This window comes from Mus pahari, chromosome 12 (genome assembly GCF_900095145.1).
Source record: "Mus pahari chromosome 12, PAHARI_EIJ_v1.1, whole genome shotgun sequence".
NCBI classification, from domain to species: domain Eukaryota; kingdom Metazoa; phylum Chordata; class Mammalia; order Rodentia; family Muridae; genus Mus; species Mus pahari.
Window position 1 is genome coordinate 30085964 of NC_034601.1, and position 14431 is coordinate 30100394.

Below are 14431 nucleotides of genomic sequence, written 5' to 3' on the forward strand. Positions count from 1 at the left end.
GTGCTTGTTTTAAACCGATGGCACTTTCCTGCTTCTCCCTTTACCCTTTGCTTGGCTCTGGCTCTACCAAAATAGCCAGTTTGAAAGTTGTGTCTCTCGCCTTCCTTCTGTGCTGGTGACTGTAAAGGGTCTTCTCTTGAGTTCATGACTTCAAAGGAAAATGTGCTTTGTAGTTCTGGAGAGCCCGGAGCTTTTCAGATGTGTTCCATTGCATTCCCTTACCATTTGGAGTCTAGGCTCAGCTGGTGACAGAGGGACTGGTGAGTGCAGGCCACCTCATAAAAGCAGGCCTCAGCTAGTCATTGCCTGTCAGATCCAGTCTGAGTTTCTTAGGAAAAGGTAAAAATCCAGACATTAACTTTCCCATTAAAATGTAAAATCTCCCAATTAAAAAATTAAAACAAAAAACTAGTTCAAATATTTTTAACGCACTGTACGAGTCATGGGCAGAAACACTGGGTGCTGTTTTCATCTCTGCTCTAAGAACTTTTATTTGTACTTTCTATCTTTTGAAACTTTTGTACTTACTACACTACAAGGAATAAATACTGTGGCATTCACAATGTATGTTGCCAATTTGATGTACTCTAGTGTTCAGATGTTATGTGTCTGACAGTGATAAAGTCCCTTGGGAAGTACAGCTGGCAGGCTGTGGTGTAAGTGTACCTCAGCTCTTTCTTTAGGGTCACAGCAGCCTGATGCTGGGAACATTGTTCTCTAAGCTATTGTGGCTGTACTTACAGGAATATTAGTTCATAGGTTACTTATTGGATTAGATATATGGGGCTACATATGACCCCATTCTGATAGAATCTCTTGCATGGGTCATACTGAAGGTGATAGCTGTATGAAAGCTTTGCAGTTAGTAGCACTCACTGGAAGTAGGAGACTCTCCTAGGACTAAGGAAAAATGTTAGCAAAGGCCAGCAGCCAGTGAGAGCCTTACAATCACTGTATGACTCCAAAAGCAAGAGTCTCCATATGAGGAAACCAAGATTCAGAGAGGGTGAGTAACTTGCTTCAAGAAGTGCATCTAAGAAGTCTGAAGGTCTTTTTCCTTCCAAAGTTACAGTTGGAAACAGACTCTGGTACTCTGTTGAGGCTAACCCACTTTAAGTACCCTCTTGGTTCTTTCATGCATTCTAGAAAATGGGATGGATACATAGAAAGCCAAAAAGCTAGAGAAATGAAGGAATACTTGGATATTCAGAGCTGCATGCCAGACTGTGCTGTAATGCAGAATTAGTTGTGAGATGCTTGTTGAGTGCATGCCTATTATGGTTTTCTTAGTGCATGTTCTGTTTAGAAAAGTTGATTTCATACCCAAGATGACTTGGTAGGCCAAGAACAACATCCACATCAAAAGTATCCCACTGCACTGATGGCGTGGCTCAGTGAGTACATGGTATGGAGAGAACTGACTCTTGGAAGTTCTCCTCTCACCTCCACATACTCAGACAAAATAAATAAATAAACTCTTCTCCTTGGGTTTGTTTGTTTGTTTGTTTTTAAAGTAGTCCTGGGCTGGAGAGATGGGCAGGTGGTTAAGAGTCCCAGTAGCTTTTCCAGAGGACTCAAGTTCAATGCCCAGCCCCCACATGGCAGCTCACAACTTTCTGTAACTCCAGTCTCCAGGGATCTGAAGCCTTCTTCTGCCCTCTGGAGGTAGTATATACACATGCTACACAGGCATACATGTAAAGTGTCTACTCACATAAAATAACAAATGTTCTGAGCTGGGTATGGAGGTTCATACTTGTAATCCTAACCAACACTTGGGAGGCTGAGACAGGAGGATTCTAAGTTTGAGACAACTTGGGCTATATAATGAGACTGTGTCTCAGATTGCTGCAAAGAAAGAAGAGGAGCCAGGCAGTGGTGGCGCATGACTTTAATCCCAGCACTTGGGAGGCAGAGGCAGGCGGATTTCTGAGTTCGAGGCCAGCCTGGTCTACAGAGTGAGTTCCAGGACAGCCAGGACTATACAGAGAAACCCTGTCTCTAAAGAAAAAAAAAAGAGGAGGAAGAGGAGGAGGAAACTCTTAGTTATTGTGTTACAATGGTAAGAATGTTTTGATTAGTTTCCTTTGTCACTGTGTATGGATAACAACACATTTTTCTCACCTCTAAATGGGGTAAATAGTGATTTTTTTAATTACTTAGTTCATGTTTTCCGTTAAAAATAATAGTATTGCTGGGCGTAGTGGCACACGCCTTTAATCTCAGCACTCGGGAGGCAGAGGCAGGCGGATTACTGAGTTCGAGGCCAGCCTGGTCTACAGAGTGAGTTCCAGGACAGCCAAGGCTACACAGAGAAACCCTGTCTCGAAAAACAAATAAATAAATTAATAATAATAATAATAATAATAATAATAATAGTTTTTTAGCCAGACATGCTGGCACGTGTCTTTAATCCCAGCACTCAGGAGGCAGGGGCATGTAGATCTCTGCGAGTTCAAGGCCAGCCTGGTCTACATAGTGAGTTCTAAGATAACCAGGACTATGTAGAGAGACCCTGTCTCAAGTAAACAACTAAGCAAACAAACAGAAAAGGTATTTTCTGGTTTGTCATGTATCCTGTCATGGATTTAATCATAAAGAGTACTTTAGTATATGAAATTGTCATGTTAAAAGATTAAGAATCCAAATGTCTGTTTTTAAACCACCTTCTCAGTATTTTTACACTTTACTAAGAATATATATATTTTAATAAACATCTAACTGAGTTACTTTTGTATTCAAGTTAAAGAAGGATGTAGGCTGTCATTATTGTGTTGTTCTGTCCTAGCCGTTCAGCTGTGTAAGTGGCCGGGATCGATACAGGGCCTGGCAGGGATCGTTCGTTAGTGAAGCAGAGGGAGAGTGAGGTGCTCTGACTGCTTGTCCTGCCTCGGTTGCCCCAACAGAATGATTACATGGTCTACTTCCTAGGGAGCCATGCCCACCTCCCACACTCCTGTCCTTAGTAGAGCACACTGGGAGCTAACATACACAAAGTAGTCAGAGCAGCCCCAGCACTTAGAAGGATCCAGTGAACTAGTGTGTTGAGCACTTACCTGCTGTCATGTAGCCCAGTCCTTTCACGACAGTGTTGTCATGACAGTCCATGTAACTGTTTGAAGACTTTTCTATGTCCTGAGGTTTCTAGCAGAAATATAATTGACTTTTCACAGAAAAAGGAATATGTTCTTTATACTTATTAAAATAGTTTCACAGTAACTGGTGAAATTTTCTACAAAATTACTTTTATCCTGCTTAAGGAATAATTATCCCTGCTAATGGGAACTATCATTATCATAATCATGATTATTATCCTAATCTAAAGCATTTATTAAGAATTTGATTTTGGCTTCTAACTAGGCTAGCCCTTCTTCAAAGCACGTTTGTGGCCTGCCCTTGAGGTTTTTATCCTCTAAGACAATAAAAAGGCTAGTACAGCTTGGGGCCAGCCTTCAACCTGTTAGTCTTTCTCAGAAACCCTTGTTGGTAAGTTTTCTTTAATACGTGTTCTTGTCTTTCCTAAGACTGTTTCATAACCCATCTCTCCAGCACATCCTGAGGCCTCGTAAGCAGTGTACAAGCCTGGTAGTAATTATATTTACTTCTAAAGTGGATGCAGGCAAAGCTTAGAGGACAACTTGGGGGTGTCAGTTCTTTTCTTCCACTCTGTAGGGTTCCCAAGGTCAAACTTAGGTCTTCAGCCTTGGTGGCAAGCGTCTACCTGCTGAGCCATCTCACTGGACCTTTCTTTCAGATTTGGAGACAAGGTTTCACCAAGTAGCTCTAACTGATCTAGAACTTACTAAAGATCAGGCTGGACTCAAGCTTGTAGCAATCTTCCTGCTTCTACCCCACTATAGCTATAAGAGTTGTTTTCCATTTTCTCTTATGTGTGTGGTGTGTGTATGTGTCTGTGTGCTTGCAGTATGTGTGTACACACATGAGTGTGCCAGTATGTGTGCATGTGGAGGCCTCAGGTTGACATGTCTTCCTCAGTCTCTGTCCACCTTATTCTTTGGAGGGACCTTCTCAGTCAAACCCAGAGCTCTCTGATATGGCTAGCCTCACTAGCCAACTTGCTCTAGGAATCCTATCTGTCTTTCTGTCCTTTTCCTTGTGTGGACACCCCCACAGCTTGCAGCTAGACGAATTTTATATTTTGTTTATTTTGTTTCTTGAAGACAGTTTCACTATGTATCCCTGACTGCCCTGGAGCTAACTCTGTAACCCTGGGTATCCTCTAACTCACAGAGATCTACCTGCCTCTGCCTCCTGAGTTATGGGATTAGAAGTATGTGCCACCATGCCCAGCCCCCTAAATGTGTTTTTAAAAGATTGTTTATGCTGGGGATGTGCTCAGTGATACAGTGCTTGCCTAGCATGCACGGGGCCCTTGGTTCAGTCCTATTGTTTGTAATTAATTGTTCACATAGAACTTAGTATGTTCTTTGTGCTTATTAAAATGATTTCATGGTAATGTGAAAATTTTCACCAAAGAAAAAAGAAAATTTTATTTTGAAATCATTTCAAACTTACAGAAAAGTTGCCACAATAATACAATGAGCTGTATACCTGTAGCTCAGATCTTTCTCCTGATGACATTTTACTATATCCATTCTGTTTATATATGTGCATATGTGTATCATTGTTTTTCTTCTGAACTTTGAGAGTAAGGTGTGCATGGCATCCTCTTGCCTCCAGATGCTTAGGTGTGGGAGTCACGGACTTAGTACCTGTATGTAGCCCTCCAGAAGAGGAAGTTAGCTTGGTTTAGCAACTGCCACCTATTCCATGGGGCCCACGCACACTTCACTAACTTTCCAAACAGTGCACGCATGTGCAAACAATATGGTTCTATACATACTCTAGATGTACCTGCATATGCATGCACACATGTCCAAGGAGGTTTGCTGTCTGCCTCAGATACTATGCTAAGCACAACAGAGAAGGGAAAGAGGTAAGGTGACAGGTGTCCATGTCACCTGTCAGGCCTCAGAAGCCCCTCCATCTTTGACGTGTGCACACCTGTGCTCACATCCTTGACAGTAAAGAGCATACTTTATAGTGGCCTCCAACCAGAGTTTCCTCATAGCATTTCAAGCCGTGTATTCTTGGCAGGAAACGCACAGAAATGGCCCCCGTGCTCCCCAGGAGGTAGCATGGCAGCCTCCCTGGTTCTTTCATCTTACACCCTTCAGAAATGCCTTACCTTATGCAGGGAAAAGTTCCCAGACTTACCTTATACTTCCCCTGCCCTTGCCCAAGGAGTCCAGGTTCCTTGTGGTGGTGAGTTGTATTAAGAGTCATGGTCTGAAAATCCCCACATGCAGGACAGTGAGCACAAAGCCCGCCCTAACCAGCAGGTACTTAGAGTTGATATCTTCGGGGGAGGGAAACTCAGAGTGGCCAATGACGTGGTACTCCTCAGGCCAGGCCATGCTCAGCAATGGTTGATAGTATAAATGAGACCATGGGCTTTTACTTGCTCTTTTTGTCTTTTGGGTTGGGGTTTGGGGGTGTTGTTTGTTTTGTTTGTCTTTGAAAGAGAAAGAACATGATGGTAGGTGGGTAGGAGATAGAATATCTGGGAGGGGAAATAAATGACTAAAATATATAATTTTTTAAATTTAAAATTGCACTTTTAAAAGAATTGGAATTTGAGCATTGAAGAGCTTATAGCACCAGAGATGCTATTGATTGGTTATGAGCTCTTTAAGTATAGAAAATTAAGGCATGCTTCCCTGTATATATGCATACACGCACTCACTTACATTGAAAAGCACTTCTATAGCTAACTTATATGAGAATGTGAATATATGTATATATCATGAGGTTAGACTGGTTCCTCCAATATTTGTGTCTAGTACTCACATGTTTGCAAATATTTCCACCGAAAGCAGGAAGCCTAAAGTATGCATGCGTGCAAGTGTGTGTGTGTGTGTGTGTGTGTGTGTGTGTGTTTAGCTCTTTTGTGTGTGTGTGTGTGTGTGTGTTTAGCTCTCTGAGACCAAAAGAGGGCATCTGGATTTCCTGGAACTAGAGTGCCATATGGGTACTGGGAACTGAAGACCCATTGTCTTCAAGAGTAGCAAGTGCTTAAACCACTGAGTCATCTCTCCAACCAGAAGAAACCTCTTTCTTTCTTTCTTTCTTTCTTTCTTTCTTTCTTTCTTTCTTTCTTTCTTTCTTTCTTTCTTTCTTTCTCTCTCTCTCTCTCTCTCTCTCTCTNTTCTTTCTTTCTTTCTTTCTTTCTTTCTTTCTTTCTTTCTTTCTCTCTCTCTCTCTCTCTCTCTCTCTCTCTCTCTCTCTCTCTTTCTTTCTTTCTTTCTTTCTTTCTTTCAAGATTTATTTATTATATGTAAGTACACTGTAGCTGTCTTCAGACACCACAGAAGAAGGCATCAGATCTCATTACGGATGGTTGTGAGCCACCATGTGGTTGCTGGGATTTGAACTCAGGACCTTCGGAAGAACATTCAGTGCCCTTAACCACTGAGCTATCTCTCCAGCCTGAAATCCCTTTTTCTTAATTGATTTATTTGCTCAGTTAGCTTATTTCTTTATTCCAAGAAATTCTCGTTTCCCAACCATACTGGTCATTTATTTCATCCATGTGTGGCCCAGAACCTAGAAGGCATATCAGAAATGTTGAAGGTTAAGGTTGGATTTTCAGAAGTTTACTCTCACTGTAAGACGGGAATTTGTGAGGCAGTTTATGCATAGCAGCATTTGGCATTTCAGAGCTTAGACCTTTGATATAATAGCTTTATTGTTGCCTATATAGCTATTGAAAAGTATAAGCAGAGAAGTTGAATAGGTATTCATTTTTCCAACAAAGAGGAACAAACACAATAAGCACAGGATATCCCAAGATGCTCTGATGTGAACAGCTGGCCTGTGCAGGAATACCTCCTTTCCCACAGTGTCTTGGCTGTGGACATAGTCTGTTTCATAGGCCATCATTTTGGTCTATGGTACAGCACAGAAGTGATCACAAAATGGAGCTGAACAGACTGTTGCTGGTGACTCCTATGTGTGTGGGGATTCTGATGTAAGCATTCACCTTACGAAAGTGCAGCACATCGCTTAAACACTCTAGATGTGCATTCTAGTTTATTCTAGTTTATCACTTAGATTTATACAAATGCACTGTGCGGTTTGCATGAAGAAATGACCTCAGGACATCATATTGACTGTACTCCTGTCCTTCAAATCCAGCCTTTAAAAGGAATGCTGGAGAAGGGCCCCCATGTGTGTGGTAAGAGGCGTCCTCGGAAGGGCAACCTATCATAGGGTTGGCTGATTGGCCAGATTGTGCCTGCAGGGGGGTTGGTGGGGTTGGGTTGGGTTGCTGTTTCATTTTGTTGGTGATGGGTTTTTGGTTGGTTGGTTGGTTGGTTTTTGGGTTTTGGGGGGTTTTGGTTTCTGGTTTTTTGTTGGTTTTTTTGTTTTTGTTTGTTTGTTTTTGAGACAGCCTCACTTCATAGCCTTGTTTGGCCTGGAACTCACTATGTAAGCCAGGCTAGTCTTGAACTCACAGAGATCCATCTACCTCTGCCTTCTGGGTGCTGGGATTAAAAGACATGTGCCACCATATCTGGCTGTCCTACATTTTTCTAAGGAGTATAAAAAGCAACCAAGATTTCTTTTTTTAAGTTTCTATACCATGCACAACGCAACTTATTTACTCTATAGGTCCTCTTACAGAAAAATACTTGTCTTAGAACATTGCTTTGAACCACATAGTGCCCCTGTCTGCATACATGCCAAAGGCATTGTCCAGATGGCTGTGTTGAAGATACGATCCTAGTGTTGATGATATATGGACCTTTGGAGGAGGGTTGCATTTATGTGAGGTCATAAAGAATTAGCTCGCTTCTCTCCCCTCACATCGGGCTGCGTCAGGAAGGTAGCTACCTGCACACAAGTCAGGACTAGCTCTCGTCACAACCAGTCATACTGCCTGCCACCCTGGTCCAGCTGTGAGAGAACTGACTTCCGTTGTCTAGGGTAGGCGTCTGCTGGGGCAGACTAAGAGGCAGACACTCTAGTCATGAACAGCCTCTAGTCCCATCCCATAGTTTACCGTAACCTTGTCACATCACTTCCTCCCCTCCTGTCTTTCTCTTTTCCCAGGGAAAGGGGTATTAAGAAGAAGAAAGAAGGCTTGCCATAAAGCTTGGTCTCTGAAGTTCTTTGAAATGAGTGGAGTGATAAACAGCAGGTTTCAAAGTACTAAGAAGAATGGGGTTTCTATAATAGCGGCTTTCTTGTGTGCACCATCTGTTTTTCTTTGAATGTAACAAAAGTGACAGCTTTCCATGCGCTGATAGTCCCTGTGCCTTTTAAAGTCAAACATATGATGCTATTTGTGCGTAAAGGTTTGTCTCTTGTGCCCATTTGTTTTTCCAGCTTGGATTTCTATGTAAACTCCCTTGGCTAAACCACACAAGCCACCTACACGCTACCTCCTTCCTGGCTTCAGATCAGGGAGAGGAACCAGCGCCTGTGGTGTGTGGTGGGATCTAGCTAGCACACTGCACCAGTGAGGTACCTCTGCTAACCCCATGTGCCTTCATTGTGAACGTGCATCTCTGACAAAAGCTGCCTGCAAGACACTTGGGGGACAGGAAGGGGCTCAGTTAACATTGTGTTTGTCTAGCATGTACCAAGCCCTCAATTCAAACCCTAGCTCCATATAAACCAGTATAGTGGTACATGCCTGTAATCCAGCATCCTAGAGGTACAAAAGAAAGGATCAGAAGTTCAAGGTTATTTCCAGCCACATAGGGAGTCTGAAGCCAGCCTAGGCTAGAGATCCTGTGGATGCCTGCCCTACCCGCTCTCTGTCCTTTCTAAGCCTTGACAAATCCCAGTTATAACTCCTTCCTTCTCCTCATGTGACCCCTTTCCCCCTTAAAGATCAGTATTATTTATTTATAGAAAATTTTGTTTTTAAAACAACTTTATTTTTAAATTTAATTGTAATTTTTAAAAATTCACCATTTTATGTATCCACTACTTTCTGACAGATTTATCAAGTTGTGCAAGCACCATACCTTAGTCTAATTTAGAATATTCTATCTCCATAATATGATGCTTTGTGCCCTCTTTTAGCTCACTGGTGCTCCCAGCCCCTAGCCATCATTTTTTGTCTCCAAAGTTGCCATTTCTAGACAGTGGCCACTTAAACTTGGCTTATTTTACCCGGCGTGGCGAATGTTTTGTTGGCTTATTTAACTCCTCCGTGTTGTAGCACATGATGATTTCCTCCCGTCGTGTTGCTGAGTCATTCTGTTGTATGAATACATTATCTGTCCCTGGTTACTGGATATTTCAGCTGTTTCAACTTTTTTCACAATTATGAACTGTGACACTTCCACGAATATTTGCACGTACGCCCCCCACCCCACCCCTTTAATTTTACTATGTACCTTAGGCTGACTTCAAGATTCTTTTCTCCTACAATACATCCTGGCCACAGTTTCCCCTCCCTCCACTCCTCCCATCACCCCTCCACCTCCCCTCTTCCCCAGACCTCCTCCCTCTTGGCTTCCCTTCAGAAAGGACAGGCCTCCAAGAGACAACAACCAAACATGACAAACCAAGAAGAAATGAGACAAGGCAAAGGCCCTCACACTGAACCTGGACAAGGAACCTAATGAAAGGAAGAGCCTCAGGAGCAGCAGAGCGCCAGAGATACACCCACTGCCACTGTCAGAAGGCATAGAAAAGCACCGAGCTGGCATCAGGGACACACACACAGAGGACCTGCTGCAGACTCTTCCAGGCCCTGTGCTTGCTGCTTCCGTCTCTGAGCTCATGTGATCCCTGCCTAGTTGATCCAGTGGGCTGTGTCTTCCTGGTGTCCTCTATCCCCTCTGACTGCTGCAGTCCTTCTCCTCCTCTTCCATTGGATTCCTCAAGTCCCAAAGGGAGGGACTAGACAAAGACCTCCAATAAGACTCTCCAAATAATGCTAGCTTTGAGTCTTTGCACCCACTTTCATCTGCTGCCAGAGGAGGCCTCTCTGATGATGACAAGGCGTTGATCTATAAGTGTAGAGAATATCATTAGTAATCATTTTATTCTTTGTGTTGTTGTTTGGCCCATTGTGTTTGGTTCTACCCTACATCTCTGGACTGTCCAGTATCTAGTTCCTGGCCATCCATGCTGTGGGTTCCCTCAAGTTAAACCAGACACTGCTTAGTCACTCCCACAAGTTCTATGCTACCATCGCCCCAGCACATCCAAGGCACTGCACAGGACGCCCTGCCAGCTCCCACTCAGCTCACCCATCCTCTGTGGGATTCTTCTTTGGTCCTGGACTCTGTGGATTTAAGTCCAAGACCCAGAATCCTGCAGCTTTAGAAGGAAGCAAGTCTTCTTGGCAAGCTGGTTTGTTAGGTTGGTTTTCTGTTTTCAGAACAAAATCTTAATCCTTTTTCTTTTATCCATTAGTCTCATATTAATGGTGTCCTTCTTACATACTTTAAGTACATGCTCTATTCCTGTCCTGGGCTAAGCTCTGCTAGTTAGTGCAAGTGTTATTTTGACAGACTCTGCTTCTTAGCTGAGGTCTGATGTATTTAGAGTGTAGTTATGGCAACAGAATTGTAGTAGTAACTGGCTGAGCATGTGTTTTATACCCTCATACCCTGTTGGCGCCCATCTCTTGGGTTCATGAGCCACAGTATTCTCTAGTCTGTACTGAAGTCATTTTTCTGTTGAATTATAGAAAACTTTACATTTCTTTCTATTGACTTTGACATAATTAGGTTTTTAACTTATTTTTATTGTGGTGAAATATATATGACATTGACCATTTTGTTCATTTTTGAGTGTACAATATAGTTTTACTTTAAGTGCATTCCCATATTGCCTTCCATCCACATCATATTCTTCAACTTCCCAAACCGAGACTCTACCAGTTAAGCAGTAGTTCCCCCCTCCCCATCCCCACCCCCACTCCTGCCCAGCTCCTAGCAATGTTCTGTCTTTACTTTTCTCATCTATGAATTGACCACTCACATGCTGCATGTGAGTGGAGTCAACCAGTATTTGTCCTTTTGCAAATGGCATATTTAACTGATAATAATCTTCAAAGTTCATTCATCCATGTTGTAACATGCATAAGAGTTTTCTTAAGGCTTAATAATATTTCATATTATGTGTGTGCGCATACATGCATGCAGTTGTAGATTCTTGGCTTTCATCTACCTTTTGACTGTCATGACTAATACTGTTGTGACATGACTTACAGACACCAATTCAGATCTTGTTGGACCTCTTGTTGATTTTAACCCATTATTTTTTGCCTTTGTTCTTTGTTATTGAATAATTTCTACAAATCAGAAAGATTTACCTCTGACTTTATCCAAATCTCTTCTTGTTTTAATTTTAATTTTATGTATATAGGTGTTTTGCCTGCATGTATGTTTGTGTACCATGTTTGTCCCTGGTGACAACAGAGGACAAAAAATGGCATCAGATCCTCTGAAACTAGAGTTAAGGATGATTGTGAGCCACAAAGTAGGTGCTTGGGATTGAGCCTAGGTCCTCTGAAAATGCTCTAAACATCTAAGCTGTTTTGTACCTCTCCAAATCCCATCTTGATCACAAGGATGGATTTATTATTGATCTGCAGTTATAATTATACAACATGGCCATTTTCCTAATCCTAACCTTTGAAAGAGTAAGTGTAAATAAAGAGTAAAGTGTAAAAGCTGTCCGTTCCTTCAAACTACCTGCTTGGCTGGGTCAAAAGTGAGAAGTTTGAAGTTTATCTGCTTGTTTACTACCTGTCCATGTGCAGGCCACTAAGATGACACAAACCAATATTAGGTATTAAAAAGAAAGGTCTTAGAGTGAGCTGAGTAGGTTGGATCCCTTTGCTTCACAGATAGTTGCAAAGCTTTTTTCTGTGGGCTTTGGGGAAACAAAAGATGAGTTTAAGCACACACTCGGCTTCCAAGCTGCCTATAGGAAGTCTTTAAGAGGTTTTAGCTACAGCTATAAAAAACAATACTGATAAAATAAATCTATAAAAAACATACACCACTATCAGATAATGAGGGTTACAAAGTCCATGAAAAGCAACACATCCAATAAACTTAGATTTTGGTACCCGATAGGCTTTAAGCAAAGCTTCATGGGCGGACTGGAGCCCTCATTGTGAGCTTTAAAGGTACTTAGCTCTGGCCTTAAAGCAAAAAGTACTCCTGCTCTTGACAGTATGAAATTCTTATTATTTTTAGAGAATAGTAACCATGCATTTATGAAGTTCTTTGTCAGGGCAATTTAGTTAATAGCTATGTAAATGACTACTTATTTCACTGTGTAGGTGGATCACTCCATGTACACTTTCTGAGAAAGAATGGAAGTGCTAAAAAGTGTTGGCTCTGCAGATGGAGAGAAGCAAAAGTGAAGGCAGGGTTGCTACACCCTTGTCACTACAGGTTGGGATGAGACAGAGAAATCAGCACATAGTAGTCTGTTCAGTTTACTGAGTAGGACTTCTAACTCACAGCCAACTCATCAACCATGTAGGACATGAGAAACTGAGGTGAATCACAGTGTAAACTTGTCTGTTGGGTTTTGCTCACAAAGGATCTTTATAAAGTCAGAGTGGGGTGGAGGAGTGCTGGAGTCTGTATTACAGCCATAAATTCCCCTGGAACAGCACCCATCAAACACATAAGGGGACTTCACCAAGGTTAACATTTCTCCAGCATAAGAACAGGCAGTGTCAAAGTCGTTCTGGTTCTAGATGCCTCCTGTGAGCAAGCAGGCTACTTGTCTCCTCAGGAGGGTGCCTGCCTGGTATATGGCCTGTGCCTCTCCTTCCCTCAAGCTCATCCTACCCACCATGCTTGAATCCTCACATTTGCATTCTAGAAATGTCCTCAGATGCCCCGTTGTCACACTAATTGCACACAGATTCTTGGTGATGATCCCAAGCTTCCCACCCGCTTGTCCTCCTGGCCTCTTCTACCTACCTACTTCTGACTCCTCCACCTCACTTTCCCTTATCAGAGCAGCAAAGAAACTTGCTGTGTTTCTCTCTTCCTGAGGGATCCTGCTCATCCAGTTCCCTTCCTAGCTGCTCCCACTGATCATGTGCCTCCGCAGAACTGTTGTAGGTGCTGTGCCTTTGATCAGCAAGCCCTTTCTAAGCTGTGCTGCAGCCATTTGAGGACAGGGATGATGGCTGTGGTCAGGCAGCCCTGCAGGCAGTGCACGTTATAAAATGCCTCTTGTGCATGTTCCTTTGTTTGCTCTTACATCTTTTTTCTTTTCCTCCAGGTACAGAGTGAAGACAGTGTACTTCTGTTTGTTATTGCCTGGACAGTCACGGAAATTATCCGTTACTCCTTTTATACATTCAGTCTATTAAACCATCTGCCTTACATCATCAAATGGGCCAGGTAAAGAAGCACATACACCAAGTACTAACTCTGTAAGAACATACACCGTATTTGTCTTTTATTGTCTATTGCCTCCATCTTCCCAAAACTGAAATCGGATGAGATGGGGATTTCACCAGAAGGGTCTTGACTTTTATCTATAGAAACACTGTTATAAAGTCTTCATATTTTACTTAATTTTTCTTGAAATCTGTTCTTTTCAGTTAAGTTGCTCAACAGAGATTTACTATAATATCTGTTTTTGTCCTTACTCAGTTTAGCTGATGAACTTGTCCCCTTGTGGTGATTTCTGGCCTGTGTCTACTTCTCCTAGTCTTGTTTTGTCAAGAAACTATGACATGTGAGGTTATTTTACTTAATAGCAAACATTACATGGTTTTCTAAGCTTATAAGTTTTATTTTGCTTTGATTATTTTTACCAGTAATATTCATTAAGAATCTGGCATGTGGGGCTGGAGAGATGGCTCAACAGTTAAGAGCACTGACTGTTCTTCCAGAGGTCCTGAGTTCAATTTCCAGCACCCACATGGTGGCTCACAACCATCTGTAATGAGATCTGACTCCCTCTTCTGGTGTGTCTGAAGACAGCTACGGTGTCCTTACTTACATTAAAGAAAGAAACAAAGGAAGAATGAATTCAGGCATGGTGATTCACCCCTTTGTAATCCCAGAACTTGGAAGACTGAGGCAGGAAAATTGCTACAAATTCTGGCCCCAGAATGAGACTCTGGTCTCAACAACAATAATGAAATTTAATTGTGACTTAGACAAAAGGCTGATAGCACATCTTTTTATCCAGTTGTGATTTTGTGCATGAAGGACTGTGGGGTGAGGAGGAGAGAAAGGTCCAGGCTGACTTGGGAGCTAAGACACCTCATTTCTTAAAAAGAAAACAGTTATTATTACACAGTTTATGAGTTTGGTGATTAAATTAGGAATGGAATCCAGTTTCTAGCATTTCAGGGATATGAGCCTTTTGCTTTTTTTTTTTTTTTTTTTTTTTT

At 42.2% G+C, this 14431-nt stretch overlaps 1 protein-coding gene across 2 annotated transcripts in view; it reads left to right on the forward strand.

Moving 5' to 3' along the window:
* The window catches only part of Hacd2 (3-hydroxyacyl-CoA dehydratase 2), an 84512-nt gene that overhangs the window by 61366 nt on the left and 8715 nt on the right, over positions 1 to 14431 (forward strand). For both annotated transcript variants that reach the window (XR_003844896.1, XM_021209501.1), the window contains exon 5: positions 13306 to 13427. Coding sequence is in view for 1 of the 2 variants with exons in the window: in XM_021209501.1 (XP_021065160.1) it covers positions 13306 to 13427 (122 nt within the window). In the remaining variant the exon portion in view is untranslated. The remainder of the gene's footprint in view (positions 1 to 13305; positions 13428 to 14431) is intronic.